The 26,297-nt window shown below is 42.3% G+C and overlaps 2 protein-coding genes across 12 annotated transcripts in view; one reads left to right on the top strand and one right to left on the bottom strand.

Annotated features, from left to right (window-relative positions):
- The window catches only part of LOC139366226 (ensconsin-like), a 38,702-nt gene extending 35,159 nt beyond the window's left edge, over positions 1–3,543 (top strand). For 9 of the 10 annotated variants that reach the window (XM_071103463.1, XM_071103469.1, XM_071103465.1 and 6 more), the window contains one exon: positions 144–3,540. In XM_071103463.1, coding sequence (XP_070959564.1) covers positions 144–151 — 8 coding nt within the window. In that variant the 3' untranslated portion in view covers positions 152–3,540. Of the gene's footprint in view, positions 1–143 lie in introns of all 10 variants that reach the window. The other variant, XM_071103462.1, reaches the window with a different exon arrangement.
- Positions 3,544–3,584: 41 nt separating this feature from the next.
- On the bottom strand, positions 3,585–19,722 carry LOC139366227 (four and a half LIM domains protein 1-like). Of its 2 annotated transcripts, none has more exons than XM_071103471.1 (6): positions 19,257–19,722; positions 6,405–6,586; positions 5,705–5,882; positions 4,930–5,099; positions 4,502–4,688; positions 3,585–4,312 (listed from the first exon to the last, which is right to left on the bottom strand). In XM_071103471.1, the coding sequence occupies exons 2-6, from the start codon at positions 6,558–6,560 to the stop codon at positions 4,158–4,160; spliced, it is 846 nt and encodes a 281-aa protein (XP_070959572.1). In that variant the 5' UTR covers positions 6,561–6,586; positions 19,257–19,722; the 3' UTR covers positions 3,585–4,157. The 2 variants fall into 2 exon arrangements, with proteins under 2 accessions (XP_070959572.1, XP_070959571.1); XM_071103470.1 differs by lacking the exon at positions 19,257–19,722 and adding an exon at positions 12,376–12,485.
- Between the last annotated feature and the right edge of the window lie 6,575 nt (positions 19,723–26,297).

Genomic DNA, 26,297 nt, shown 5'->3' with positions numbered 1-26,297 from the left:
AGAGAAAAGTGCTTTGGCAACTAAACTGGTTTTATAGTTGATTTACTGTAGGTGTACTGCAAATGTTGTGTAGATAAGTAAATAGCTTTGTGGATATTCTATAATCAGTTGCACATTTTTGTTCCCTCTTTCTCTCTCTGTAGAGATGTGAGGCTGCAGCTCTCCCTTCAGAGGCCTGTTAATATTGCACTCCTGGAGTTCCTGTCCAGCTGACCCCCCCCCCCCCCCCCCCCCCCCCCCCCCCCCACACACTTACCCACATACACACACCCCGCCCAGCCTTCTTGTCTGGACCACCTCAGCCAGAGGAAGAGCATGGGGGACACATCCAGAACGCTAGCTTTGCACCCCCCAACACACAAAAATAACCCATTAAAAATACAACACAAACGATGCTTCAGGGAAAATCTCTATTTTCCTTCAATGTGCTCGCTTTAAGGTCTCATCTTCATCCTCCCATACTTACCATTTCACTTGGTTCTTTTTTTTTTTTTTTTGTTCACACTTGATGTTTTGTAGGTGGTGGGGCAGGGGGTGTGACGTAATTTATACATTTGGGCTTCTTTGTAATATGTAATTACTTATCTCATGTCTATTTTTTGGGGGGGTTACTCTGGTTTGAGAATATTCCAGGATGCACATGCACTCGGCTATATGATGGTTAAGACTTCACTACTTCTCATGTCAGGAAACTTGAGTCCCCGCTGAGATGTGATCAAACACGTTTTGATTGGTGGGGAGTGGGCTGGGTACTGTAGTCTCAGGGTCTGCCTAAAGGGGGCGTCTCCAGTGAATAGACTGAGGGAGCACTTACACAAACCGGTTAGGACCTACTGTGTGCCCAAGCTGTGAACAGCACTATGTAACTGTAATCCCATCCTACCCAAATTGTACTCTGACCTAGAATTCTGGATTTGTCTGGCAGGCTGCTTTTCCCAGCATCCATAGATCCAGCCTTAACTCTCTAGACCCTATTCTTCTATGGTTTACCCCTCACCCTATGCCCCGAAGGGCTGGTCAGAGCCCCTCCACCTCCCTCGCCTTCTCCCACCTCCCTCACTTCTACTCTTCTTAGGGCCACTAGGGGGCACTTATGTCTACAAATCAAACTGATTGTTTTATGAAATGACTATTGCTTTGTCTTTACAAACTGAAGGCTGTAGGAATTCCCAAAAAAGCTGGTGATTTTGTGACTATTTGTTCAGTGAAGTTTAACTGTTGCTATTAATTTTCAGTTCCTGGTCTTTAGGTTTATCCTTAAATATTTTGACATGTCGTTACGGTTTTACATGTATATAGACTTAATTGTTAGCTAACTCGTATCAAATTCTAATTTAATTGCACCCTGAGCGCTGAGGTATAACTTGACCCCCAGCAATGACTGCATGAATCTATACTCTTACCATATGAATGACTATAGCCCATAACGGATTAACTTGTGTATGTTAGTTAATTGCAGTCAGACAAGGTCCATCAGCTTTATTTTAGAATTGCTTCAGAGTTTTCTCTGAAGGGGGTGTGTGTGTGTGTGTGTGTACAGTACTAGTCCAGAAACTGAACTTGAAAGATTTGAAGTTCTCACTTACAACGCCCAAAGTATAGGGCTGAAACAACAGTTCTGTCAGGCATCTCAGAGCAGTTTTGAACCGGCAGTAGATGTACGCAGTCTGTGTAGCTAATTCCATTGCTTCTCGACTAAGGCCCTATGATCTCCAAAACACACTAGCTAATGCTTTTATACTTTCTCTCTCCTGGCAAAAAAACAAACATTTCAATTATTTTTATAATGTATAATTTGGCTGTCTGTTTATATGAAAATATATTTCCATATTTAAGTGTTATTGTACCGTGTGTGTGTATATAATCAGTGTTAGGCCGATGTGGGTGGGGTGGTGTAGTGGGAATGGATGTTAATTGTCTCATCTGTTACTGTATTTTAGTTTGGGTTCTGTTTGACTCATGCCCTTTGGCAGGGTAGTCAGTGCTGTTGCCCTACGCACTGTTCCAAGTCAAGCCCTAGTCCCTACCCTCTAGACACTAGATTGGATCGGTGTAAGCAATCTGGAACCAATTCTACAAGGTGACACTATTATATTGCATATACCCATCAAGTAAGGGTTTATGTGGAATCGAGTTAGGTTTGTTTGGGGGGGGGGAGTTACCCTGGGCGCTAATAGGAAACCCTCTTCTCTAGTACTCTACAAGCCCTAGGGGACAACACATGGGATCCCCATACTGTTGAGAGAACATGGATGTTGATTGAGGGCATTTTTTGTGATGCTCTGAATGGTTCTGCTTTTCATCCCCCAACCACCTCAGACAATTGCATTTGTTCCCAACTGAGGGGTGGACTGAGGAGTGGGAGAATGTTTCAGGGCTTTTTAACATGGTGTGAAAGGTTGCAGGGATGGTGTTTTTGAAGTTTGCAATAGAAAAGTTAACATGGACTCTGACCACTGCGCCCCACACCTCTGTAACAGCAGTGTGACTGAGTCTATCACTGAAGGATGGAGACGGGAACAATGTGATTTGGTCAGTCTTGTGCGTTTATTTTTTAAAAAGCTGTATCGAGAAGCTTTAATTCCCTATGCTTGAATTGTCCAAACAGAGGTTTGGGGACCTTATTTTTTGCCTCATAATAAGCCTGTTGGCTGATTGTTGTGCTAATAAACCAGAAGGTTTCTCTGAAATGGCTTTATATTATACATTATGTCTAGAGTTGGAGGGCAATGAGCTTAGCTTTGGCTTATAGGCTTAAAGAATGTAACTTTGACTAAACAAACAAGCCCTTAATCGTTTAACATGCATCTCTGTCAGAGGGGAAACTGTTTTTAGTTTTCATGTGCAAACCTTTTTATTATTCATCACAATATGATACGCTTTGCACTGTGGGAGGTTTTCCACTTTTTAAAAGGGTTGAAAAGCTTTCTGAAATGAATTACATTTGTAGATTGGGGTGACTTCACTGTATAGTCCTGAGGGGGGTTTGGTATTCTTGAAGGAAATACATTTTCTCTATCCTCCCCTGTCTCTTCCCGTCCAGGCTTTTTATGAACTTCCCTCCTTGACTTGACAAACCTTCATCTATTCAAAGTGCAGGGTATTGCCGTAGACATGTTCAATATGAAACCCATGGTGGTTCGGTGGTCAGCGCTGCATGTGCTTAGGTAATGGCAGTGGCACATCCAGTCAGACACCACCAATACATGGCAGTCCTGATATATTACTAATAAACAGGACTTGGACACTTATTTTAATCCCTTTCTGTATCGGTGGGCTTGAATACGGAGCTAACTGTTCTTAGTGATCTCATGACGGTAGGCTAGAATGGTGCCTTAGATTGCTATAATAACTAATAAAACACGTCACATGTCCTTACCTTGGCCATGACAATCATTCTAGCTGACCAGGGCTACAGTGAATATGAATTGGTTTCTGGAGGCTTTTCAGACCCTAACCCAAGCCCTGTCCACAAATTATATTTGTAAATATATCTAAAATGTACTGAGGATATGAACTGTTAAATAAAGTTTTGCAAAATAAGAGGGGTTTCATTTCTGTCGAGCAGAGGGAAATAAACACAATTTTGGCGCTTACCTTTATTGAGCAATAATGTGCATTCACATCCTTAACTTCACTGCAAAAAGCTGAGTACATGATTTAGACTCTGAGCATAACACTTTGATACCTACAAATACCTAGTTTGCCCATACTGATTATTGAAGCACTATACGCAAAACTGTCAACAGCTCTTCAAACACATCCCTTCAGAGACACCATGACTGATTATTTAGCTAGTATATGATTCAGGAAGCATGTAACAGCCATTATTACTGTTCCAGTAAGGAACTGAAAAGGGCATTCCCTAATGATTATGCAGTGTTCTGAATTTGACCCACGCTTGTTAGAATTACATATTGTAGGCCAAGAAAAACAAACCCCTTGGTGTGTTAGTATTCAACAATGACAGAAAACAGTGGAACAAGATTCATATTCAACTGCTGTTAGATTTCATTCAGGTGATTAACCTAATACATACTTTCTCTTTTAAACCCTTGATTGGCCACTTAATTGGAGTTAGTTGGCTTATCCCGTTTATGTTCTGCCCCCAACATGAATGAGACAGGGCACTTATTTTTCCCCGTTACTGGCTATGCTCACAGCTTCTTAGCACAGTCAGGGCAGTAGATGTCCTCTCCGTTGATGACGAAGCGCTTGTTGGCCAGGGAGAGGGAGCATTTCTTGCAATTGAAGCAGTACTCGTGCCAGGAGTGACCCTCGTAGTTCACCACGTTGGTCCCATGGCCAAACCCTGTATTATGGGAGATAGTATGTGCAGCATAGTAATGGGCCAGATATATTCTAACCAGTTTACAGGCATAACATCTTATTAATGCCACTGAATCTCACTAAAAACATTCCATCCTACACAATGAAATCCTTCATTTATTATTAAAAGTGTCCCTACAATAAATGTTCATGTAAAGTGTGGGTGTCTGACCTGTGATGGGATTCTTGCAGCCGTTGCACTGCTTGGCCACGGAGGTCTTGTAGCAGTCCACACAGTAGACATGCTCCTCATGGGAGGTGAAGCGCGTTCCGGCTAGGCCCTTACGGCATGTACGACACACAAAGCACTCTGAGTGCCAGGGCTGGTCCTGGTAGCTTATACCACCTGAGGTGATGGGCTGAGGGGAGAAAAACACCATGTTAGTTGCATTGGAAGACCATGTACTTATTCTGTATGAATAACTGAAAGCATTTCCTTTTAACTTGTACCTTCTGTTGGTATACTTGAGTATAAGAATGCTATAATTAGGCCTACTGTAATTACACTAACATGGCAGGAAATGATGAAACAACATTCACAACAGAATGACAACGATTTTGTTCTGTTTGTGGGTGTGTGAAGGGGCAGGTCTTATGCACCTGCTTGCAGTGGAAGCATTTCTTGGCAAATTTCTTCTCGTGGCACGGGCCGCAGAATATGTCGTCACCCTTGTTCAGGAAACTCTGCGAGCGGATTGGTTGCTTGCACTCGAAGCAGGTGAAGCACTCCTCATGCCACACCTTGTTCTTATACTCCACATTCTGGGTGCCTGGCAGTCAAAGATGTAATAGATTAGAAAACAGACGCTTGTTTCACACAGTGGGTGAGTTCGTAAACTCACTGTCTATCTACTCAGATTTCAGAGTACTCTTGTCTGAGTGTCCCAGAGTGCAGAATAACGGATTCATTTACGAATGCGCAACACCTGTTGAATATGACCGGTATCAGTAAGCGTCGGAAAAAAACATGTAATTCATTTGTTGCCAGCAGCTCAGTTAGTCACCAACACTCTAGATAACATAAACAGTCTAACCAGCTATGCTAGGGCGAGTAAAGTGGTAAGTGAGATGTTCTCTCATTTGGGTCTGAAAGTAGCTAGCAAGATAGCTTGAGTGTGAGGTCAGAACACTCCGATCAACCCTACTCCTCGGCCAGAGCGTCCAATGTGCGTTCTGAATGCTCCGAGACAGAACTAAACGCTCTGAATTTACGAACGCCCAGAGCCCACTCTAGCACTTCAGAGTGAATTTACTCACACACATAGTATCGGAATTTGCCCTGGGCTTCACAAGAATAACAAATGTAAACAGCAGCCATGTGCACACTGCTAGGTCACTTAAGAAAGAAGTGTATTATGGGTATGGTTAAGCCCACCTGGCATGACCACCTTGTAGCAGGCCTGGCACCGGTTGCCATCCTCGCGGGAGCCACACGTGCCACACATGATCTTGCCGTCGTCCCTGGCGCCGAAGGGCTCGTTAGCCAGAGGCTTGTAGCACTTGGCACAGCGGAAGCAGTCCTCGTGCCAGTGACGGTTCTTATGGTTCAGCTCCTGGACAGAGAGGAGGGAGGGAAAGGCGTGAGATGCATTCATTCACATGGGCTTCCTACACACCTCATCAAACTATTCAGAGGTGTTAGGAAAAAAAGAGTATGTCTGTCTGGAAAGCATTAGTGCAGATTACGTGAATTTGAGTGCAGAATACCATGAAGGGACTGACAGCCAAACCCGGACACCTTGGGGTAGACACTAGTCATGGTGTAACAATGTGAATTGTATAATATTTCAGGGTTCGTTAGCAATGATAGTGTCTATAACACAAGTAAGTATCTGTGACTGTTATGTTGTGGAGGCGGCTGCCAAAGGATCAGGTCGCCACCTGTCCATATAATCATATTCGTTATTATCTAAAAGGCTAAATTGATCTCATATCAGCACTCCTACTCTGAAAGGCTTTGTGGATACGGGCACAGATATGTAACACTGGCCTTAATCTGGACAATGAACTGAAGCCAATCAGCTTTATGAACACACATTTAAGGGTACACTCACAAGGACATACACAACACCCACCTTGGCATCAGCCCCAATGGGGCGACGGCATTCGGCGCATGTGTTGGCACAGAGCTTGTCGAAGCACTTTGTACACACGTGCTTCTCATCCTTCATCACATACTTCTTCCCATGCAGGTTGTCACGGCAATAGTAACAGTCAAAGCGTTCAGTCATGGTGGAAGTAGAGTAGCTCCTCGGCCCTGTACAAACACAAACAACAATCACATTTACCTTGGGGAACAAGTCATGTATACAGTACCAGTCAAAAGTTTGGACACACCTACTCATTCCAGGGTTTTTCTTTATTTTTTACTTTTTTCTATATTGTAGAATAATAGTGAAGACATCAAAATGATGAAATAACACACATGGAATCATTTAGTAACCAAAAGAAAAGTGTTGTGCACATGTCATTAAAGCTTGTACTTGAAACTTGTTCCTCCATCTACAATGCATGCAGCCAGACCTGAATAATGACTCCGGGCCCTCAACGTCCTCACACTGCCACTAACCAGTGGTGTAAAGTAGTTTTTTGTGGTATCTACTTTACTCTTTATATTTTTGACTACTTTTATTTCACAACATTCCTAGTATTTTACTGGGTGACTTCCACTTTTACTTGAGTCATTTTCTATTAAGGTATGACTATTGGGTACTTTTTCCACCACTGCCATTAACACACACTGTCATGTTGACAAAACATGGCCCTGTCTAGCAGGCACCCAGACACACAAAACATATCCATCATCCAAGCTAAGAAAAATACATGTTCAAGCTGGCATCCCAGTACAAGTTCTGTCCTCGAATCAGACCCAACCAGGCAAGGGGCTTAGCACCGGCATGCCAAACGTCTGAGGGAAGTGTGTGGAAAATGGCTGCCTCAAAATGACCCACAGATGTCTGGCTGTGAACAGAGCTTTAGCATGTAGTCATCACGCTGTGTCTAACTCGGCCCTGCGGGGGTTGGCTGACTTTATCAGGCTTTGTTGGAAAGTTAAAGTCATATTTTTAGAGTGCCTGGCTCATTCAGTCCATCACATCCCATCCAACCTCTCTGCCGTTTGTCTTCTTTTTGGCAGCATCATTTCATTGGCTGTGAACAAAACTGTCCTCTGCTCCTCTCATTAACATTCCATTCACAATGGGCAGCACAGGCGGATCATCCGTCAGGATAAGACCAACAGTGCTAGAGAAGGTACTCTGAAAATATAGTTAACCAAGCTACCAATTATTTCACAACGGAAGAAGGTTAAGCTAAACTACAGCTACCCTTAAGAAACATATAGTTTACTTAACTAAAGTTACCTTGAAAAAGTAGTTCACTACATCCAAACTACTTCGTGAAATATCATATGTAGATCTGAAATGTCATAGAATACAAATTGCAAGACCGAGCCCTTTGGGGTCATATGTTTATAGAATGCAAATTGTGACCCACTTCACCCATATTTTCTCTGCTTTTTGCATTAAAAGTAGTGTGTAGTTCCAGTAGTAAGCAATTAACTAGTGAAAACACTACCTTGATTTTATTTAGTTCAACTACCACCAAGCTACTGCAGAAATTAGTTAAATTATTAGTTGAACTACATGTAGTTCACTACTCCACAACACTGCCCTTAGGAAAAATATTGCAGTCAGAGTGCAGTATAACTGCAGTACACTGCAATATAACTGTAGTTATAAACTTGGTGTTTCAAGCCCTGAATACTGATTGGCTGACAGCCATGGTATATCAGACCGTATACCACGGGTATGACAAAACATGTATTTTTACTGCTCTAATTACTTTGGTAACCAGTTTATAATAGCAATAAGGCACCTCGGGGGTTGCGCCGTGCCTAAGAACATCCCTTAGCCGTGGTTTATTGGCCATATACCACACCCCCTCGTGCCTTATTACTTCATTAGAGTGCAGTATGCTGCAAATACTGCATCCAAAATAACACTTTTTTTACTGCAGTAATTTTGTAGTATAAATGCAATTAGAGGGCAGTATAACTGCAGTACACTGCAGTTATTCTGCAATTACTGCATCCAAAATAGCAGTCAACTAGCGAGGCTATATACCGGGGTAACCGGTACATAGTCAATGTGCGGGGGCACTGGTTAGTCGAGGTAATTGAGGTAATATGTACATGTAGGTAGAGTTATTAAAGAAGCCTCTTGGACCCAGACTTGGCGCTCCGGTACCGCTTGCCGTGCGGTGGCAGAGAGAACAGTCTATGACTAGGGTGGCTGGAGTCTTTGACCATTTTTAGGGCCTTCCTCTGACACTGCCTGGTATAGAAGTCATGGATGGCAGGAAGCTTGGCCCCAGTACTGGGCTGTACGCACTACCCTCTGTAGTGCCTTGTGGTCGGAGGCCGAGCAGTTGCCATACCAGGCAGTGATGCAACCCGGCAGGATGCTCTTGATGGTGCAGCTGTATAACCTTTTGAGGATCTGAGGACCCATGCCAAATATTTTCAGTCTCCTGAAGGGGAATAGGTTTTGTCGTGCCCTCTTCACGACTGTCTTGCTGTGCTTGGACCATGTTAGTTTGTTAGTGATGAAGACGCCAAGGAATTAGAACTGAGAATGGGGGCGTGCTCGGTCCTCCTTTTCCTGTAGTCCACGATCATCTCCTTATTTGAGAGACAAGTGCTGATTGTGCAAATGTATTTATATTTTCAATAAACATTGGAGGCAAAATACAGTTTACATGTTGTCAACAATCTAAGCCAACCCTGTCTGTTTTGCCCCATAGTTGTGCATGTGTTGGTTTTGTTGCTAAACAACCAACCCGTCTTCACGAAAATATCTCTGATTAATGAGACAACAGATGTGATATTATTGTGAGCACTCAAGTATCTACCATGAGAGCAATGGGGGGAAATACTAATGATGGAATGACAATATATCCTGGTAGCCGTGGGAACACTGCAAATATTGATGAGTGCCAATTGGTGCTCTTCGAGTGGCCTGGGGATTTGGTCAACAGTGAGTGTGGTGAACTGAATGGGATGAGTTAGAGCCGCTGTGAAATGTGGATAGATTCGGATAGATTCGTACAAGAGGGGAAAGAGAGGCCCGTCTTCACTGTGCCAGAGGGATAAAGGAGGCAGCCTGGCTTGAGCCCCTATATACAGAGCCACCGGTGAGTCATCCCCATTCTTATCTCAGTGGTACGAGCCAGTCGGGATCAGGTCAATAGAATCCAATTGGCAGGACCGGATCAATGGCTAGATTAGAGGCAGTAGGGTATCAAGGTATCACAGTCTCAGAAGCCCAAATCCAACACTAACCATGCATTCCATTCTGAGTGTGTAAGCACTGTGCCCGTATGTCAGGGACACCTAGGCCCACAAAGTCAGATGATTGACTTTTGAGGACACTGTGGATGCCACTGTGCCACCGTGACCATTGTGGGTCTAGATGTGCCTAATAAAAGAGCACTGTGATTAAACGCTAAGCCTTTCAGCTACTGCCAATCACACAGCTGCTTCCACAGAAACAGCCATGGTATGCACCAGCACTCTTTGTAGGAGGGGTTGGAGTACACCACTTTGGTCCCTGGGGTGGGAGAAACACTTTACAGTGGAAAGGTCAGAGTAAGAGCACGGTGAGTGGTGAACCAGGATGCCAGGGATAGCCTCACAGAGCCTGGCTCTCATTAGCATTGATCACGGATGGCTTACTGATGGCAGATCAAAGCCAAACGGACCCCAGAGAGGGGGTTATGGAGATAAGATCAACTGCTACAGTGCCTTCAGAAAGTATTCACACCCCTTGACCTTTTTTCCACATTTTGTTGCGTGACAGCCTGGATATAAAATGTATTAAATTGATCTAAACATAATACCCCATAATGTCAAAGTGGAATTTTGATTTTTGAAATTTGTACAAATTAAATAAACAAATGAAAAGCAGAAATATATTGAGTCAATAAGTATTCATCCCCTTTGTTATGACAAGCCTAAATAAGTTCAGGAGTAAACATTTGCTTAACAAATCTCACAAGTTGCACGGACTCTGTGTGCAATAATAGTGGTTAACATGATTTTTGAATGACTACCCCATCTCTGTACCCCACACATACAATTATCTGTAAGGTCCCTCAGTTGAGTAGCAAATTTCATGCACAGATTCAAACGGATTCAATGCCTCAGAAAGAAGGGCACCAAATGATTGATTCGTTAAAAATAAAATGATATCCCTTTGAGCATGGACGGTGAAGTTATTAATTGGGCATTGGATGTTGTATCAATACACACAGACAATACAAAGATACAGGCGTCCTTCCTAATGCAGTTGCTGTAGAGGAAGAAAAAATGCTCAGGGATTTCACCATGAGGCCAATGATGATTTTAAAACGATTGCAGAGAATTATGGCCGTGATAGGAGAACTGAGAACGGATCAATAACATTGTAGTTACTCCACAATACTAACCTGCATGACAGAGTGAAAATAAGGAAGCCTGTACAGAATACAAAATATTCCAAAACATGCATCCTGTTTGCAACAAGGTACTAAAGTAATAATGCAAAAAAAAAATGAGGCAAAGGAATTCACTTTTTGTTCTGAATACAGTGTTTGGGGCAAATGCAACCCAACACATCACTGGGTACCACTCTACAAACAATCAAGCATGGAGGTGGCTGCATTGTTATTTTGTAAATGTTATTTAACTAGGTTCTTATTTACAATGACGGCCAAACCCTAACCTGGACGACGCTGGGTCAATTGTGCGTCGCCCTAAGGGACTCCCAATCACGCCCGGTTATGATACAGCCTGGAATCAAACCAGGGTCTGTAGAGACACCTCTAGCACTGAGATGCAGTGCCTTGACCAATGCGCCACTTGGGAGTTATGAGTATGCTTGTCATCAGAAAGAAATGCTGAACTGAATCTAGCTTAGAACAAGCCAAATCCTAGAGGAAAACCTGGTTCAGTCTGATTTCCAACAGACTCTGAGATTAATTCACTTTTAAGCAGGACAATAACCCTAAAACACAAGTCTACACTACAGTTTCTTACCAAGACAAACTTGAATGTTCCTGGGTGGCCTTGTTTTGACTTAAAATCTGCTTGAAAATCTCTGGCAAGACTTGAAAATGGCTGTCTAGCAATGATCAACAACCAACTTGACAGAGCTTAAAAATAATAAATGGGCAAATATTGCACAATCCTAGGTGTGTAAAGCGCTTAGAGACGTACCCCCAAAAGACTCACAGCTGTAATCGCTGCTAAAGGTGATTCTAACATGTATTGACTTAGGGGGGTGAATTCTTATCTAATCAAGATATATTAGTTACATTTTTTTCTTCCACTTTGACGTTATAAAGTATTTTATGTAGATTGTTGCAAAAAAAAAAGACAATTAAATACATTTGAATACTACTTTGTAGCACAACAAAATGTGGGAAAAGTCGAGAAGTCTTTCTGAAGGCACTGAATCTATAGTATCTACCATGTGATATCTCTGTCTGACGTGAAATGTACCCAATAAAAAAATATTGAGTGAATCATATTTGATCCACTACTTACAGCCTAAATGATGCTGTCCCAAGGACTTCATTTCCATGATACAGATGCATCAATCCAGCTGTAAATAGCATTGCCTTGAAAAAGGTCAAACCATCACTTTTCTCCAGATATTTTTTTCCAACTTACTCGAGGGACCTCTGCTCCCTCTGTGGTGTCATAAGGCCTAAGCTTCCTTTCCACCAAAAATGCAATAACTAGAAAATGAACTCCAGAGTAGTGGTTCCTCACAAAATGTCCTTTCTGACGCACCAAACAAACCCATATTTTTAGCCAAGGCCCAAGAGGAACTTTCCACAACCTACCAGCCAGTGTCTTTGACCAAACTTAAGAAAATCTCCCCAAAATCAAACCACCACCACTAGTCCAGCACCAGGTATCAGTAATGGATTGAACCCATATGAACAAGACAAGCATCCATCACAATGCAACCCCACACTACATCAGCCTATTTCTTTAGCTACCTGAAAGTCTGTAAGCCATGTTTAGGTCCAGGTAAGAGAGGTAAGGAGAGGAGAAAGACAAATCAAAGAACCGGAGGAGAGAGTAGCATCCACGCAGGGAGAAAGGAGAAGACCACACACCCCACCAAGGTATGGGTTATATATACACCCCCTCTGACCCACAGCCTGACGTCCAGAGCCGCCCCCTCACCCCCTAACCCCACACCCAAACCCAACCATGAACTATCCATTCCATTTTAGGATATGTATCAGAAGAATAGAGTGTTGGGGGAGAGATGGACAGAGAAAGCCAATATCATGGATGGGACATCAGAGGCAACAGATACCCCCACTGCCCCCTATGTTATTTTTTATATATAATATATACATTATATTAACATTGAGACAGTGGCTGAGAGACTGCAACACTGCAACCGACCAGCAAGCTGATATCATTACTCAGTGAAAGTGCTGAAAGACATTGTGCAGTGTATTAATCAAGCCATAATTTATGGTTAGTTTGTTTAGTAACGCTGTTTATATTACCATCAACACTTAGAGTGTGTGTGTGTCTGTGTGTGTGTCTGTCTGTGCGTGCGTGCGTATGTGTGCATGGTGCGTCTGCGTGTGTGTCTCTGCGTGCGTTTGTGTGTGTCTGTATTTACATAACCCGATTATGTGTTCTAAAAACTATGCTCTGAAGTGCTCCCAGACAACGTTCTTCAAGGCACAAACACAAGATGCATTTAAGATCCAAAGGAGAAAAAAAAAGAGAGACATTTTCAAACACTTTTTTTTCCAATGTTGAATACCTCTCTGTGACCTTGGTGTCTCTGTGAAAATATTTCCTTGAAAGGAGCGAAGCTGTTCACAGTAAGAGGGATTTATTTTGTAACTCAAAAGGAACTATACACCATAGAGCTGGGATGGGCCACTTTGATGGGGGACACAAAAAATATGAACTCATCATGAGGGACCGCAGTGGCTCGCGGGTCTGCGTACCCACATCCATACCCACACATGCAGACAACGGATTTGTGCAATCAATATATTTGTGCAGTTAAACTCCTTAACTCTCTTAACTAAATGCATTATACCAGTAGCCAGGGCTTGCCCTAGCCTTCTGGAGGCCTTAAGAGATTTGGTTGGGGCACCTCGCGGGAAAAACCTTTTCCTGGCCCGTCTTCACGGTGGAGAAAAAAATCTAAGTTTAAAAATACATTTTATAACAAATTTCATTCAATTCTACTCATTTTGCCATGGGGAAGAGAGAAAAGAAAATCAGTTTAACAGCTAATTTCCTGCAATTCTATCCACTTTGTCATGGGGTGGAGAGAGATTGTTGCAGCTTAAAAGCGAATTTCCTGCAATTCTACATATTTTGCCACGACTTATGCCATGTTAATATTAGGGCTGGGAATTGCCAGGGACCTCATAATGCCTCACATAAGTGTGGTTCTAGACACACACACACACACACACACACACACACACACACACACACACACACACACACACACACACACACACACACACACACACAAAAAAAAATGAACAGGAAAGTATGGGAGGTAATGACGGGAACGGGATTAAATAATCAAGACATCATCAAGTCAATGACCCGAGTAAAGACCCATGATCCCCATTGTTTACTTTTTCCCATGTCTCAGCCCTTCTCCCTGTGTTTCTCCCAAATGGCATCCTATCTCCTGCGCAGTGCACTACACTTGACTAGAGCCCTATGGACAATGGTCAAAAGCAGTGCACTATATAGGGAATATAGGGTGCCATTTGGGATGAAATCCATGTCAACCAAGAGAATAAGCCAGAGGACAACCGATCCTGTGGAGAGAGTACAAAGTAGTGGAGGCTTGTGTGTTCTCCCATTACTGAGGTTTGAACTTATTATTTGTTCTTTTGTTGCCTGTCGGATTAAATCGCCTGACCCACAGAGTAACATGTATGATCAGGTAGGTATCATGGACACCACAACACACCACTTAATGGGGCCATCTGTAGATCAGTGAGTCCCTGCAACTGTTTTAATAAAAAGCTAAGGGATGGGTTTGGAAAAATGTAACCACTCAAATTCATATACCGAGCTATGGACGCAAGAGCTGACCATGCATGAAATCTAAATATTTTGATTTCACTGAATAGCCATATTTGAAGTCTATTCAGTGTTTGTTTACATTTACATTGTTTACAAACAGAGAACGCTTATATTTTGGGTTTTGATGGGGTAGGACAGGTGAGGTAAGCTCATGAGGCATGTATAAATCATATATAATACATTTGAAAATCCACAAATTGATGTGGCAATCACAGATGGCCCTTTTAAGTCCCCTGAGTAAGAGCACTGTCTCCTGTCCTCTGTTTAGTACACTCATCCCCCCCATTATTGTCATCCCAGTCCTTTTCTCCCTTGTACGGCCTCCCTCAGTTGTTCTTTTTCTTTATCCTTTCTCAATATCTCGCTCTTCTCTCCCTCCATCTCCCCCTCCCTCTGTAACAGGCAGTTGTTGTGTTGACAATATAAATCTGTGTGTTTGTGCATGTGTGTGTGTGTGAACATGCGTGCGTCTGTGCATGTGTCCCTGTACACATGCGTGTTTGGAATGCTGACAGCGGTGTGACAGGCTCATTTGCGGGTACTGCTATTGAGACTGTGTCTCTTCTCCTAGTAGACAATGGCAGAGGAATGCATGCCCGCCTGCCAGTCCCTTAGGTACTGCCTTTAAACTGGACGGAAATAGCACCACACACTCACCCTGGCTCCATCAGCAACAACAAACCACACAAGAACCACACTTACCTTTTCCAATCTAAAGATGGAAACTGATAGGAGTTAGTTAGCCAATAGCCATACACACCAAAGTGTTCAAATGTTGACAATACATGTGACATACTGTAGGAGAATAGGTTGACTACATTCAGTTCTCTGTCTTTCTAATCTACTGCGTCCATGTCACAGTGTATCTACCTATCCAACCGGGACACAGATATCGGGACTCTACACTCTCTGCACCGCAGATTTCCTGTCCTTCAATGCTTCCTAGCACTCCACTGCATGAAACGCTATTGTTCTCAGTCTTTATGCTCCCTGGCAGAGATTAAAAGAACTGTTCAGAGGATAACCTGGCAGCCGTTCAGTAGTAGTGGTGGTGGTAGTAGATCATGACATCATTTGAAAACCTCTGTGCATAAACATCATATATCTAACCAGACAGAGTCGTATTGCACATGTTACCAGTGGGATTAGAGAGGTAGGAAAACATAGGAAGTCTGGAGTGGACTTCCTGACCAGATGCAGGAGTAGGTCCTGATTGGGTCATTAGAACATGCCGACCCCCCTTCTACTGTACAGCCTAGTGTACAGTGTGTACAGACACAACCTAAGATCACCATAGCCCTGTGAGACAGCTATATCACTGGTACAATGTCTGTGGTTTTATCACAGTTCATAGATCTGTCGATAACCTACCCTACAGCACAAATGATCCCCCATGTGTTACAGAAACACTGACATCCACTGGCAACATGCATTATTCATCTTGTGTGACTGTGTTGAAGTTGTCATTATAAATTGGGTGGTTCGAGCCCTGAATGCTGATTGGCTGACAGCCGTGGTATATCAGACTGTATACCACGGGTATGACAAAACATGTATTTTTACTGCCCTAATTACTTTGGTAACCAGTTTATAATAGCAATAAGGCACCTCTGTGTTTGTGGTATATGGCCAATATACCACGGTTAAGGGCTGTATCCAGGCACTCCATGTTGTGTGTCGTGCCATATAACACACCCCATCGGGCCTTATTGCTTAAATAACACATTCTCAATGACCACCTCTCTGGCAAAAAAATGTCAGCCTCTAATTGTGATAAATTAGTTAATGGACGGTTGAAATAGCACCGACAGAAACAAAAGGACAGCCTATCCAACGGGTAATTTCTCAGAATGTTCCCTCTGTCTGTCTCTCTGAGTTCTGTTGTGACTCTGTCACCATCCGTTCCTGGTCCTGGTCAGTGGTAAGGGCGGTGATAAGGCCGTCTAATCTCAGGGGAGAACTATTGTATTACTGACTCACCACCACACACAGACACAGTGACACAGACACAGAACTATATCAACACATGTTCCCTAGCAACAACAGAGGTGAAGGTGGAGACAGACCTGGGTCAAATATGTGTGATTTCTGAGTGGACACAAGGAGCCATTTTGTCAACAAGTCTGACGTGATCATATGCCCACATCCTCATCTCGCAACCGGACATGACACTGACATGATATCCACGTCACACTTGCACACAAAGGTTACTACCCCTTAGACAACCACACATGTATTCTCGGTCCTATGTGTCAATCGAGGGCAGCAGTGTTTCCAAACAAGAGGGGGTGTGGAGGGATATGTGTTTTTCCATTCACCACCCCCCAACCCCCCCCTCCCTTCCATGACATTGAGCTACACACACACACACACACACACACACACACACACACACACACACACACACACACACACACACACACACACACACACACACACACACACACACACACACACACACACTGATAAGGATTTCACAGTGGGCCGGCCAACACTTCGAGCTCCCATTTCTTCTGCATGACTCACAGCTCTCTGAATCTCTCCAAAAGTAAACTGCCTCAATAGCCCAGTCTGCTCTGTTTATAAAGATAGATTGAGGAGTCTATCCCCAGTATATGTCAAGTAGGACGATGGAAAGAGCTCTTAAAAGAAAGACACACTCACTTCATCCCTCCCTATAAGCCCGCCAACCGCCCTTAAAAAGTGGTGAGCCCCAAGTTGCAAAATATGGTTACATTCATAGTCATTTGGAGAGTCACACAGTACTTCTGCCAATTGGAAAGAGGGTCTGGGAGAGGGTTATGAGTAACTGAAAGGTCGCTGGTTTGAATCCCCAAAATCTGGTTTGAAATCTGTCGATGTGCCCTTGAGCAAAGCACTTACCCCCAATTGCTCTTGTAAGTCGCTCTGGATAAATGACCAAAATGTAAAATGTGTAAGGCAGGGAGGTACAGTTCTGCCTCCACTGGAGACAATGTTGCTTCCCTCACAGCCAGCCGGTTAGTCAGACACACTACATTGCCTAATTAGGATCTACCCAGCAGTCAGCTGAAAGGCTAGTGAGCGTGCTGTATCATTATTTCATATGCTCCACTCATCTACACACACTTCAAATCAAATTTTATTTGTCACGTGTGCTGAATACAACAGTGAAATGCTTACTTAAAAGCCCCTTAACCAACAAGTACACACAGGCGCAAGCCTACACACACACGCAGTGAGAGTAAACAGAGGACACTGATGCTCCAGAGGCTGTCTACTTGGGCAGAAGGCCAGGTGTCCCTGGGACTGATGTGGACCATACAGGAAACACAAGGCCCTCCAGTAGCTGAGCCCTCTGATCTAACATAATCAATGTCACAATGTGTTCCAATGGGCATTATGTCTGCAAACATTGGGTCCTGCTGCTGTTGCTGGTGAGCCAGGCTGATATTTCATTATATGACTGGTTGATCAGATTAAACTTTGCATGAACACATTCTTCACAATGCACAAATGCTCACATGGACTGAAACAGGACTGAATCAATCAGTCTGGTTAGAGACAAGGAGTGTGCTGTAAAGTACCATATAATTCATGTACCATATTATGAAAAGCTATGGGCACTGAACCCAATCCAAACAAAAAATAGTTTGGGCTTTTATTGCCTAAAATGGTGATGTCATTGGCACAATGAGAGCCAGTCACACTAGAGGAGGAGGGGCCTCCCCAGGTGTTCAGAAGCTGCTGCTGGGAGAAAATGACACCATACATTTGGCTTGGCAGCTGGCTTAACTAGTAAAGTGTAGCAGGGCTAAGGGCAACCTATTGTACTGTGTTTTGTAAAGGGTTTTTGGGCTGACCTTGAATAACCCACTGGCGGGAGGTAGGCTACTGTTATTTTGGTATTGTTGAGCACTGTTGATGTAGACATGGGGCCAGGGCCCTATTCAGTTAATACTGGATACCACATTTTGACTATTGGATATGTCCAAAACAACATTATATTCAGTACAGTTTTTTTGTGAGTCCCATTGTACACAATATTTTGCTTGAGGAAGACAAATGCTGCTTTTGACTTATGCCAGAAGGCCGGTTTCAGGGTTTGATTGAATAGATGACATCATCAGTGTACAGAACACAAAATGTAAATAAAATGGTTTTCAGTTAGTTATTTTTGCATATGTCAGTAAACTATAAAACTTGAAATTATAAGCACTAGTACATGTACCAAACTGCTCATTTTAAACCATTAAAACTGGCTTCACTCACAGATCTTTGGTTTTATCTGAAAATCTATACATTTTCAGTCCACAAAATGTACTGCAACAGCTTCTTAAAAAAATATACTTGAGATGAATAATTGCCAATAGGCTAAAATGCACTAAGAATAAAAACATCACAAGCCTCCAGGGATGGGACTTTACTTCATATCACTGACTATTAAAATTCCAGCCTTCCTTATCAGACCTCTTTAAAGCTACTGGTGCCAACTACGTGGAATTGAATTATGTACACCAGCATTCAATGTGCCCAAATGCACATGCACCTTGTGTCCATTTTTTGTTGTTGCTCGGACCCAAAGTAAGAATTGAACAAAAACACAACAAATGTGATTTAAACATTTACTCAAGTCATAGACATAAAGGGGAGTAAAGAAATATATAACAAAAAAGTTGAACTTTTTCGCATAAACAGTCTGGTCCGCTGGAATTTTCCCAGTCAAAGATAAACTTTATCCCAAAACTAAAAACGAATATTACTAGGTTTGGAGTTGTTTTTTAATTCTCAAAAATGTAATTTCACTCACCTATCTCCAAGCGTAAAATATGCACCCTCCTCTCTCCACAGTGATGCGTCCAACAGTACGTTTTTAGCCGAGGTACCAGACGCGCCGTTGACGCTCCTTAAAAGCAAGTGGAGCTCAAACGAAAAAAAAAACACAGCAGGATATGATCCAAACCTCTATGTTAATATCAACAATGACCTCATCCAGGAATTTATAAGATGTAGCTGTTAGGATCTCAACTTCTCACTGGTTAGTACTGGAGGTAATGGAAGCAATACTGTAGAATTCAAAAGCATCAAGAAAGAGCTTCTGCTTAACAACAGGCTGCTCCTTGAGATCAGGCATATGAATCAAGCAATCGCAATATAAGTTTGCAATGTTTTAGTGTGGTGTGCAACTCTTAGCGTAGCCTAAGCTATTTTCATTACATATATCGATTTAATTGCATTCAGAGGAGGATGTCTTGTGCTGTCCAGAAAATGTATTTAGGATGGAGATGTTTGACGTGACATTTATATGTCATCTATATTATCCATATGTATGCTAAGTATTCCCCAGTGCATGCTCACCTCCTTCTTTGGTAATGAATATCGTTTGCTGAGAGAGATTGCAACAAGATGAGTCACACTAAGCCAAAAGTAAATACAGTACTTGTATCCTTACTCACCCTCCTTAAGCCTGCAACTGTTACTACAAAGGAATAACACAGGTAAATAATTTGGCTGATACATTAGAACCACAGACGTTGTATCTTATCAAACTGTGTGCCAATGACATAAGGATAACCATATTTTATATTATTTTATATCAAAAGCTCAATTCTAGCAACAAAGATCGAAATGGCTTGGCTTTACTATTGGCATCACTAACAGTACATGGATGGAATTCCCTGGGAGCAGACACCCCTCTCCCAGTGGTCCTATTTAGGGTGACCACATGTCCCGTATTTTGCGGACAGTCCCGCATTTTGTCCCTTTGTCCGAAAAACAAACAAACATGTCCCACATTATATCAACAAATTCAAACACCACTCATTTAGAAAAAAAAGGTCGATTTGTCCCATATTTCAGTCAGACAACCAACCTGTCTCTTGCGGTCAAGTTTCGCGAATGAAAACATATATATCATAAGGATGTGGTAGTTTCTCATTCAACATCTTTGCTGCTACTTCACTCAAACTCAATCGTGTTTGAAAAGTCTCCCTTCCTAACTATTTTACATTCCCTGAGACCAAACAGAAATGTTTCCATGGCCAAATATTCCCAGATTTTCATAAAACGGCCAAACCTGTGGTCCCTCGTTTCTGCATCACCAAGGCAACAATAGTATAGGCTAATTGCGCTTCAATTGCTTGTTCGGTGCAGCAGGTGTAGGCTAGTGCTGCACCTCTCACAATGGTGTTTGTTGAGTAAAGTTAGATCCAAGCTAAATCAGTGTCTTGGAAGATCACATAATGATTCATTAGTATTCCACAAAACATAACCAAATATTAGCATACTATAACGTTGCTGTAACATCAATAACACCACCTCATTTCTTCTGAGATTTTAGGATGGTAAACTGAATAGTCCCAAAAAAATCTCACGCTGCCAAAAATCAAAACAGAGCGCAACTAAGCAGAATGTGCTTTGATTGAAACCGTTTTATAATACCGTCTGCTCTAATTTGCTCACGAAACAGTAATTCAAGAAGATCTAAATGCATATTCCCATGAAAGTGATTGAGATCAAATGTTCACCATGATATAGAGGCCTAAAGGCCCGAGACAATAAGACACAGTGGCAGAATAAATTCAACCACACCTTTCTTTTAACACAAAACAGGATAGCAACCTCTGTCCAGTGAAGTCCACAAAGGATATTGCACATACAGTTGAAGTCGGAAGTTTACATACACCTTAGCCAAATACATTTAAACTCTCTCTTTTTTTTAAACAATTCCTGACATTTAATCCTAGTAATAATCCCCTATTTTAGATCAGTTAGGATCACCACTTTATTTTAAGAATGTGAAATGTCAGAATGATTTATTTCAGCTTTTATTTCTTTCATCACATTCCCAGTGGGACAGAAGTTTACATGCACTCAATTAGTATTTGGTAGCATTGCTTTTAAATTGTTTAACTTCGGTCAAACGTTTCGGGTAGTCTTCCACAAGCTTCCCACAATAAATTGGGTGAATTTTGTCCCAATCCTCCTGACAGAGCTGGTGTAACTGAGTCAGGTTTGTAAGGCCTCCTTGCTCGCACACGCTTTTTCAGTTCTGCCCACACATTTTCTATGGGATTGAGGCCAGGGCTTTGGGATGGCCACTCCAATACCTTGATTTTGTTGTCCTTAAGCCATTTTGCCAAAACTTTGGAAGTATGCTTGGGGTCATTGTGCATTTGGAAGACCCATTTGCGACCAAGCTTTAACTTTCTGACTGATGTCTTGAGATGTTGCTTCAATACATCCACATAATTTTCCATCCTCAGGATGCCATCTATTTTGTGAAGTGCACCAGTCCCTCCTGCAAAGCACCCCTACAAAATTATGCTGCCAACCCCATTACTTCATGGTTGGGATGGTGTTCTTCGTCTTGCAAACCTCCGCCTTTATCCTTCAAACATAACGATGGTCATTATGGCCAAACAGTTTTATTTTTGTTTCATCAGACCAGAGGACATTTCTCCAAAAAGTACGATCTTTGTCCCCATGTGCAGTTGCAAACCGTAGTCTGGATTTTTTTATGGCGGTTTTTGAGCAGTGGCTTCTTCCTTGCTGAGAGTCCTTCCAGGTTATGTCGATATAGGACTCGTTTTGCTGTGGATATAGATACTTTTGTACCTGTTTCTTCCAGCATCTTCACAAGGTCCTTTGCCGTTGTTCTGGGATTGATTTTCACTTTTCACACCAAAGTACGTTCATCTCTAGGAGACAGAACGTATCTCCTTCCTGAGCGGTATGACGGCTGCGTTGTCCCATGGTGTTTATACTTTCGTACTATTGTTTGTACAGATGAACGTGGTACCTTCAGGCGTTTGGAAATTGCTCCCAAGGATGAACCAGACTTGTGGAGGTCTACAATTGTTTTTCCTGAGGTCTTGGCTGATTTCCTTTGATTTTCCCATGATGTCAAGCAAAGAGGCACTGAGTTTGAAGGTAGGCCTTGAAATACATCCACAGGTACACCTCCAATTGACTCAAATGGTGTCAATTATCCTCTCAGAAGCTTCTAAAGCCATGACATCATTTTCTGGAATTTTCCAAGCTGTTTAAAGGCACAGTCAACTTAGTGCATGTTAACTTTTGACCCACTGGAATTGTGATACAAGGAATTATCAGTGAAATAATGTAAATGTCTGTAAACAATTGTTGGAAAAATGACTTGTGTCATGCACAAAGTAGATGTCCTAACCGACTTGCCAAAACTATAGATTGTTAACAAGAAATGTGTGGAGTGGTTGAAAAACAAGTTTTAATGACTCCAACCTAAGTGTATGTAAACTCCCGACTTCAACTGTATAGTAACAGACATATGACCTAGAGCATGGTCAAGCAAATGTATGTTTACAATATTTTCAGACCACTAAACAGCTATTGATTTAGAACCACAGTAGATATGGGAGTTTATTAAAATTGGGTTTGTGGATCTGTGTAATCTGAGGGAAATATGTCTCTAATAGTCATACATTTGGAAGCTCAGTTTCCACCTCATTTTATAGGCAGTGTGCGCATAGCCTGTTAGCTGAGCTTCTCAGTCATTTTTTGTTCGCCTCACAAAAGTCAACGAATTCTGTTTTTTTGCATATCCATTGCGAATGATAGTTCCTCAGCGTTTAAAAAATCTATCCAACACTCCTGGCCTCGATAATAACCAAGCCTCGGTGTGAAGGAGAAAAATATCACGATCTGATGATCCTACATATCCAGTGGAAACGTCATAATAAAACAGTTGTCTGTCCTGAGCTCACTGGCCCAGGAAACTCTGAGGGTTCGAAATAGGCTAGTTGATACAACGATGCAAGTTCGCCAGCTACAGCTTCAGACCGGACCCAGTGATGATTTAATACAATGTTGCACTTCACTAGCAATAGCTCAAGTCAAAACAGATAGAAAGAGAGGAAGACAGGCGGAGTGGAGAGATTGTGGAACTAGAATTTTAATCAGGATATTTTCTACTGTTTTTATTTGTCAGCTTTAGGTCTATGTATTTTACTTAGTTGATGATGGAAGTTATAGGCCTACTGTTGCATTGGCCAATAGGCTATCTCTGAGTTCTATGCTCTCATTTCTTTAGCCGCCAATGGGTCACAGATTGTTAATGTGTCCATATGGCAGAGGGTAGTGCTCTTGCCATAGTAGATTTTTAACTTTTAGACTTGTATCATTTTACTTCCGACTTGTATGATTAACCACATGACAATGATTTTGAGAAACTAAAACGTAATTATTGAAATGAAACTGTTCCACGGAAATGCGTATATCAAAATAATCATAAACTGGCACACAGATCGGTAGAAATGGTAAATTGCAAGCTTCCCCAAACTTGAAACTTACGAGCAGACTATGGTCTTTGCTATTACACCCATAAAAACAAATCTAAATGCAAGCAAGTGCACACATAGGAGGTCCCGTGCAAAAACATGCCCCGCCTATGGAAATCCAAGGCCCGGCCAGCTGATTCGTTCTGCCTGCCGGGCCCTGGAACCTCGTAGTCACAAGCACTCGTCGTGTGTGTGTGTGTGTGTGTGTGTGTGAGAGAGAGAGAGAGAGAGAGAGAGAGAGAGAGAGAGATATGGTCTACTTGAGTCTGTAATGTTTTATAGGTGACTGGGTCTTTCAAACCTCAGGCCAGAAGTATGTGAGCTGAGCTTATGCTGAGCTGGTGTTCATTTCTACTGAAGGGGAGGGTGAAGGCTGATCTGGTTACTGTCGTCTCACACACTCTCTCTTTCTTCCTGTCTCTCTCTCTCGTAAGCAGACACATTAAACACACTATATAACGGAGAGAATGCTTCTGTCCTCTACCCTTAGAGAGAATAACATCTGAATGAATTAGTTCTAAACCAGCACCTACAGTAGCAACACAGTCCATGAGAGTAAATACATATCTCCCACTTGGCAATGCTAACAAGAAACCATGACACGTTCCTTTCATAAACGGATGATGAGACCCATTCATTTAGCCTCCTCTGTATGCTAATGAGGATGATGAAGGTGAGGGTATTGTCTTCCTGTATACCAAGGGCATCTGTATTGAGATTCTATAACCTTTATAGCCCAAAGCATGACAGCTGTTCCTGCCATACTGCCAATTAATCCCACAAATCTAGATGCAGGAGAATCTTAGACAGGTGTGCTATGTCTTCCATTCAGGATGACACATTTAAAATACCCAAATGCAGGACAAAGGGACGATTTGGCGGGACATTCGGCGGGATAGTTTTTTGGGGCAGTACCGCGTCAGTTTAATCACCTTATATATACTTTCAGTCTAATAAGGCTATTTATTTACTTTTGTAGCTCTTCGTCAGAAGCATGTTTTTTTTTAACTGTCCTCCAAATTTAGCTGGAATTTTGTGATTGGTATGACATTGGCCTACATCTCGCCTTGCACTCCACAGAATATCAGATTTCAACAACCATTGGAGAAGTGATTAACATCATCAGTGGCACATTCTTATGATATATATCTTGTCAAAAGAGCAACGAGACTGTAAACAGAGATCTGTATATAATGACGAGATGCTCATGTCTCCGTCCTAACAATGGGTAGTCGTCGTCCCAAAGGTGGGGAGGCAGGCGAAAAGCTTAGGTCCAAAAGAAGCCCATAGAAACGCATTGGGCTTATTTTGGACAAATTTGCCTCTTCCTCTCCGCTGAATGCCTAACAAATACGGAACAAATCTACCTTTTTTGTAAATTAGTGGTGTCAGAATCTTTTGATAAAATGCGGACATGATTTTTTGGGTTGCGGGACGTGGGACAAAAGGCTCACTTTGAACACACACACACACACACCAAATATAGGAGATACGTTTCTGTTAGAGGTGTATGTTTTTTAAGAATTCTTACATTTTATTTCACCTTTATTTAACCTGCCAAGATAAAGCAAAACAGTGCGACAAAAACACAGAGTTACACATGGGACAAACAAAAGTACAGTAATAACACAATAGAAACATCTATATATAGTGTGTGCAAATGGAGTAAGGAGGTATAAGGCAATAAATAGGCCATAGTAACGAAGTAATTACAATTTAGCAAATTAACACAGGAGCGATAGATGTGCAGATGATGATGTGCAAGTAGAGATACTAGTGTGCAAAAGAGCAAAAAAAAGTAAATAAAAACAATATAGGGATGAGGTAGGTAGATGGATGGGCTATTTGCAGCAATCGGTAAGCTGCTCAGATCAAATCAAATCACATTTTATTTGATTAGATGACCTGGAGCCAGTGGGTCTGGCGACAAGAGCATACAGGTTGCAGTGGTGGGTGGTATATGGGGTGGGTGGTATTTGGTGACAAAACGGATGGCACTAGACTGCATCCAGTTTGCTGAGTAGAGTGTGGGAGGCTATTTTGTGAATGACATCACCGAAGTCAAGGATCGGTAGGATAGTCAGTTTTATGAGGGTATGTTTGGCAGAGTGAGTGAAGGAGGCTTTGTTGCAAAATAGGAAGCCAATTCTAGATTTAATTTTGGATTAGTGATGCTTAATATGAGTCTGGAAGGAGAGTTTACAGTCTAGCCAGACACCCAGGTATTTGGAGTTGTCCACATATTCAGAACTGTTCAAAGTAGTGATGCTAGTCGGGTGGGCGGGTGCGGGCAGCGATCAGTTGAAGAGCATGCATTTAGTTTTACTAGCACTTAAGAGCAGGTGGAGGCCACGGAAAGAGTGTTACATGGCATTGAAGCTTGTTTGATTTGTTAACAAAGTGTCCAAAGATGGGCCAGATGTATACAGAATGGTGTCGTCTGCGTAGAGGTGGATCAAGGAATCACCCGCAGCAAGAGTGACATCATTGATATATACAGAGAAAAGAGTCGGCCTGCAAATTTAACCCTGTGG

Source organism: Oncorhynchus clarkii, chromosome 14, assembly GCF_045791955.1.
Source record: "Oncorhynchus clarkii lewisi isolate Uvic-CL-2024 chromosome 14, UVic_Ocla_1.0, whole genome shotgun sequence".
In the NCBI taxonomy this organism is placed as follows: Eukaryota; Metazoa; Chordata; class Actinopteri; order Salmoniformes; family Salmonidae; genus Oncorhynchus; species Oncorhynchus clarkii.
Note: the sequence above shows the minus strand (reverse complement) of the source record. Positions and strands in the feature narration are given on the sequence as shown.

What these genes read in the sequence shown, in the direction of transcription:
- LOC139366227 (XM_071103470.1), bottom strand. An exon ending in CTACAAGGTGGTCATGCCAG is followed by an intron (nt 5,100 to 5,704) that starts GTGGGCTTAACC and finishes TTTGACTGCCAG; the next exon opens with GCACCCAGAATGTGGAGTAT. An exon ending in CTGCAAGAATCCCATCACAG is followed by an intron (nt 4,313 to 4,501) that starts GTCAGACACCCA and finishes CCCATAATACAG; the next exon opens with GGTTTGGCCATGGGACCAAC.